Genomic DNA, 5,397 nt, shown 5'->3' on the forward strand with positions numbered 1-5,397 from the left:
CTGAGAGTGGGCGGGGTCTCTGTGAGGACGTGGCCGGGCGGGGGGGGGGGGGGGGGGTATGACCTGGGCGGGGCGCGGCTGAGGCAGGGCGGTGCCTTGTGAGGGCGTGGCCGGAAGGTGGGCGGGGGCGTGGCCGGGCGAGGGAGAGGATGGGGGCGGGGTCTTGGCCGGGGCGAGGCCAGGGAGGGCTCGGTGGGCGTGGTCTTTCGGGGGCGGGGCGCCGTCGGGCGGAGCCGGAGGGGGCGGAGTGGGCGTGGTCTCGTGGCCGTTGGGGTGGAGGCGGGGTCGCGGGGGGGTGGGGCCGCCCTCACTCACCGTAGCGCCGGCCGGCCCTCCAGGCGCGCACGGCGCAGTGCAGGACGCCGTCCATCCACACCAGGAACCAGCTGATGCAGAAGCCGAGCAGCAGCCCCAGCATGAGGTCGATCTCCTGCTTGGTGACGTTGTCTGTCACGAAGTAGTTCTCGGAGGCGTCCACCACCGACTGGTCCCCGTCGTAAGGGATTACGTAGTGGATGTGGTGCCTGGGGGCGGCAGGGCGGGCTGGCACCTCTCCCGCGGGGCGGGCAGCGACCCCGGCGGTAAGCGGCACCCATTCGCCCCGCTGGTCTTAGAAGCAGCCCTTGTGCGGAGCTGAGGTCAGGAGGGGGCCAGCGGACTCGCCCAGGGCCCAGTCACCCGGCCGGAGGTTGCCCAGAGGGTGGAAGTGTGCGAGGCCAGGGGTCAGAGGGAAGCCCCGCGCCTGGCCGGGGATGTGCCTGCCCCTCGTATCACCCTCCTTCCTCCTGCCCCGGGGCTCAGCGGCAACCCTGCGGGGGTCGCGGGAACACAGCGCAGGTGAACAAGCTGTTCCAGTGCGAAGGCCCCGGTCACGGTGTCCCCATCTGGTGGCAGGGTCACAGCCCACTTGCCGGATGCGGGGGCCTGCTGGTTCCTAGGGGTCCATTCTTTTGTCCTCCCCTCCCACTCGCTATGTCCTTTCATTACCTTCTCTGCGGAGAGCCTAGTGGGTCAGCCCTGCTCTGGGCCTCTGGTCTTCCTTCCCCACCCTTTGCGGGCACCTCCCTTTCCTCAGTTCTCTGTGCCGGAGGGGAGGCTCCCGAGGCTCTGCCGGGTGTCCATCTCCCACCCCCTTTCCTGGGGGAGCTCTCCTGTCCCCTCGGAGCCGCACGTCTATGCCCTGCTCGGCTGCTCCTGGGATGTTCCAGCTGTCCGGGGCTCCCTCCCACGTGTTCCATCGTCTACCAAGGTCTGTGCGGTGTTTCTCAGCCCCCCTTCCCTCAACTGGCCAGGCCCCGGGCCGCTGAGCCCTCTGAACTGCAGCCCTGCTTACCTCTGCGGAACTCTGAACTCTCCCCACAAGGCTCTCTCCAGCCTCGGGCCTGTCTGGATTCCCTCCTCCTCCAAGAAGCCCTCGGGGCTCCCAAGGTCCTGGGTCAGGCAGCTCTATCCTGGAGATAAGCACCCAGGACGACCCAGGCCCGTCCCCACTCCCACCTCTGCTTCAGCCTGCAGGAGAGCCCAGGAGAGGGACCGTGGGCCCCCCCCCCCCCCCTTGGCCCCTGTCATCCTCACCGGCTGCAGCCCTCTCTCTTGCCTGGCAGTGCAGGGACCACTCTGGGGCCCTTCTGCCCAGGAGGCCACCTCTCCCGGTGGCCCTCCTCCTCGAGGCCCTCTGCTGGTCTCCAACTCTCCAGCCCCACCCCCCTGAAGTCCCCGCTGCCCCCCACGTCTGTTCTGAGCTCTAGCTGCCTGTGTGGCGTCTCCACGTGGGATCTACAGACACCTCAAACTCACACCTAAAAATAGCTCCTCCCTCCCCAAACCCCTCCCCATCCTCCCCTCAGTTACTGGCACCTCCGCCCGGTGTTCAGCCAACACAGGTCCCTGTTCCCCACCCCAACCTCTTGACTGGCCATATTCGCTGCCCCCCAGAGGGACCGTCTCGAAACCAGAAACCGCACGGCTCTTCCCTGATCACAGGCCCCTGCTGCTCCTTCCCTGCTGATGTCCCTGCACCAGCGGCGGCCACACAGCGCCTTCCTCCCGGCAGCAGCCCAGCAGGGATGGCGGTGGGCAGGCCTCTGCTCACACCCCTTCCTGCTCCTCCTCGGAACTCCCGGAGGCCATCCCGCTCCGCAGGTCCCGAGTGGTCCCAGTGGTGGGGCCTCGGCCACAGCCCCACGGAGCAGCAGGGGCCACCAGCCCGGAGTCAGTCAGCAAGGACGGCCCTGCTCCTCTGTTGACAGTTTGTCAGGAGCCACCATGAGTCACCAATAAGTGGCGGAAGACTGTTAATCACCACCCGGAATGTGCAGCCGCTGCCGGTTGCCCAGGAGCAGATTCATGACCCTTTCGAGGTGCCCATCACTTGGGACGCACCGGGCCGGGCAGGCTGCACCGGGGCTGTTAACAGGGAGCGGCGCGGTCGCCTTCTGCTCTACCCAGCCTTCTGGGCCTAAGACCCCCGGCAGGGCCTTCCCCGGCATGCTGCCTCGGGCCCCTGGACACGCAGCCGGCCAAGGCGGGGAGCTTGAAGACCAAGCTGCCACGGAAGCCAGAGACGCCCCCGGTGCCCTGGAGCAGGGTGAGGCCAGGGCCCCAACCAGCCCTGGTGGCTTGGGACCTCCAGGGGGTCAGAGGTCACAACCTGTGCCCCCAGCCCTGGCCTGGCCTCTGCGGTTCCTCCCTGCCCCTTACCCTCCTCCTTCCTCCAAGTCAGGCCCCTGGGGACAGGGGCTCGGGTCTCCCGTGTGCCCACGTGTTTTCACGATGTGTACACACATGGGTCTTGTCTGGGCCACGCATGCTGCCTGTGTCTGCCTGCGGTCCGATGCATGTTGTGTATACACGCCGGCCACATGCACAGGACGTGGCGTGTATACGGGGGTTCAGGCCACGAGCTCCGCTGTGCATGTGCATGCTTGCCTGGGCACGAGCACGGTGCGTATCACATGGACGTGCGCATGCACTCAGTTTTGCACACAGCCATCCTCTGTGGGTGTGCGGCCTGCTCACTGCACACGGGGAGTCCGCCGTGGCGGCTCGTGTGCGCGGTTTACACACGGATCCCTCGCGTGCAAAACTGTTCTCTGCAGACACGTTCGCCGCGCCCACACGGAGCACCCGCTTTGCCGCACCGTATGTATGATCCGCACGTGCTGCGCGTCCACATACATGGCGTCCACACGTACCACGCCATACACTGAATTTACATATCCCGTATGAGGTGATGTGTACACAGCACACACGTGGACATGCGCACCCGGAAACTGCGGCGGGTGTGACTCTCCATGTCTTCTGCACCCACAGACACGCTGACCTGCACACACGGGACCAGGAGCTCCAGCCGCACCTCCGTGGGCACTCGCTTTACCTGAGTCCGGACGCTACGTGTGATGCGCACACACACCCTGGGCAGATACGCTCGGAAAGCAAAGCCCGTCTGCCCAGACGGGCCCTCGGCGGGAGGTCACAGGAACTTACACGCTGGTCATAACACAATAGCCCACACACACGTAAAATGTGCATTCCTGACGTTTATGGAGCTCGGAGCCCGGGCCTCACGGGGCGGGGCGCACACTGCCAGCCACCGGGAGGGTCTCAAGACCGCCCCGGTTCATACCCGCTCGTGGCCGTGGCTGTCTTAGGAGGCGGCGGGGCTGACCTTGTGCCTTTCCTTAGCCTGGGGCCGCGTGCACCGGGAAGGAACACAGGGATCTCTGGGAAAGAGTAGCCACCCGCCCAGCAAACGCTTCTGACGGTTCTTGGCCAGCACACGTGAGGGTCATTTACACGCCCCTCTCTACCTTCCTGGACGTCTGTGTTCTGCTTTCCACACACTGGTCTGCACCCACGGGCACGTGGCATGCTTAGCGAGGCATGAAACTATCCTCTCTTACACAACCCCCCACACCCACTGTGTGCGCACACATGTCCGTGGAGCAGAAGTACAGGACAAGGGTGAGGAACACAGCGTCTGGGCCCACGCCCCTCGTCCCTTACTAGCTGTGTGACCTTGGGCGAGTCTCTACCCACCCGAGCATCTCTCTGCTTTTTTTGGCCCCGGCAAGAGGGCTTCCTGTGGGGATGGCGTGCATGCGAATGTGTACGTGTGCTATGTGTACGCACATGTATATGCACAGACAGTACACATATGCGCGTCTCATGAGAAGATGTTTATTTTGTACATGGACGTACAAACATGCATGGCCAGGAAGACTCCGTTACTACATGTGCACAGAATGGGGCGTTCCCACGGTGGGTGTGGGGGCCTGGGCTCTCCCATCCCTCTCTGAATGACCTTGAGCAAGCCACACCCCGCTCTCCCCCAGTCCCTCCTCTGTTTAAGGAGAGGGTGGGACCAGATGGTCTGCCCACCTTGACCTTCTGCACTTCCCCGTACCTGGCTCGCAGGAAAGTTCACGAACATGAGTGCAGGGCCCGGGGAGGATGGTGTACTCTGTGGGCACGGCCGTGCGCAGGATCCTTCCTGACACACAGGACTGGACTGTCGCCCTCCTGGCTTCCAGGCCCTGGACCCGGAGGCCCAGGGCCCATTCCGCTCATCGCCCTGGCACAGGCCCTTTCTCTAAAGGCATTTTGGGAGGGGGTCCTGACTACCCGGGCATGCTCCCCCTGCTGGAAAGCGATTGGCCAATCCCCAGGTGCCCAGCGAGGCTGGTTAGTCCTTCCCCCCGCGGGCCTAGCGCAGTCCTGCAGCCAGGCCCGCTTGGGGCTCGCCTGCGCCCCAGTGGGCCCTGCCGCCGCCGCCGCCGCCGCCGCCGCACATGTGTGATCACGCGTGTGCCCAACCGGGCGCGGACTCACCGGCCACAGTTGCAGTGGCAGACGCGGTCCTCGCCCCGCAGGTGCGGGAGGATGTAGTTGTGGAATCGGTCCAGCAGTGCGTTCATGTCCATCAAGCACGCGATGGCCTGGAAGAGCCCATGACCGGTCAGCGCCGAGGAGCGGGGCCTGGCCGGGGCCCCGGGGCGGGGGTTGGGGGACAGGGGTGCGGCGCGCTGAGGGTGGGGGAGCGCAGGCCAGGGGTAGGGGTGCCCGGGGGAGCCCCAGAATCGGGGAGCTCAGGGCAGTCGGGATGGGGAGCGCAGGCCGGGAAGCGGGAGCTCGGCGCAGCCCGGGATGGGGAGCGCAGGCCGGGGATGGGGAGCGCGGGGCAGCCCGGGAGGGGAGCGCAGGCCGCGCGGGCCGGTAAACAAGGCGCGGGAGGTGGGGGAGGCGGCGCGCGGGCGCGGGAGGCGGGCGCGGGCGCACGGGAAGCCCCTCCGCTCACCATCACGATCGACGCCCCCAGAATCATGAAGATCATGGTGTTCGCGCTCATGGACATCGGGCGGGGCCGGGCCGGGCCGGAGCGCCGCCCCCCGGCCCCGG

The 5,397-nt window shown here is 66.4% G+C and overlaps 1 protein-coding gene across 2 annotated transcripts; it reads right to left on the minus strand.

The window, feature by feature from the left end:
- Positions 1 to 277: 277 nt before the first annotated feature.
- Positions 278 to 5,391, minus strand: TMEM240 (transmembrane protein 240). Of its 2 annotated transcripts, none has more exons than XM_040458438.1 (3): positions 5,297 to 5,391; positions 4,831 to 4,937; positions 278 to 524 (listed from the first exon to the last, which is right to left on the minus strand). In XM_040458438.1, the coding sequence occupies exons 1-3, from the start codon at positions 5,351 to 5,353 to the stop codon at positions 308 to 310; spliced, it is 381 nt and encodes a 126-aa protein (XP_040314372.1). In that variant the 5' UTR covers positions 5,354 to 5,391; the 3' UTR covers positions 278 to 307. The 2 variants fall into 2 exon arrangements, with proteins under 2 accessions (XP_040314372.1, XP_040314380.1); XM_040458446.1 differs by lacking the exon at positions 278 to 524 and adding an exon at positions 4,158 to 4,591.
- Between the last annotated feature and the right edge of the window lie 6 nt (positions 5,392 to 5,397).

This window comes from Herpailurus yagouaroundi, unplaced genomic scaffold (assembly GCF_014898765.1).
Source record: "Herpailurus yagouaroundi ecotype Mexico unplaced genomic scaffold, PumYag 77, whole genome shotgun sequence".
NCBI lineage: Eukaryota > Metazoa > Chordata > Mammalia > Carnivora > Felidae > Herpailurus > Herpailurus yagouaroundi.

Excerpts from the sequence above, each read along its gene's own strand:
- TMEM240 (XM_040458438.1), bottom strand. The coding sequence starts at position 5,353 with ATGTCCATGAGCGCGAACACCATGATCTTCATGATTCTGGGGGCGTCG. Across the intron at positions 4,938-5,296 it reads TGGGGGCGTCGATCGTGATG|GCCATCGCGTGCTTGATGGA; the intron begins GTGAGCGGAGGG and ends GGGCTCTTCCAG. Across the intron at positions 525-4,830 it reads TGCCACTGCAACTGTGGCCG|GCACCACATCCACTACGTAA; the intron begins GTGAGTCCGCGC and ends TGCCGCCCCCAG.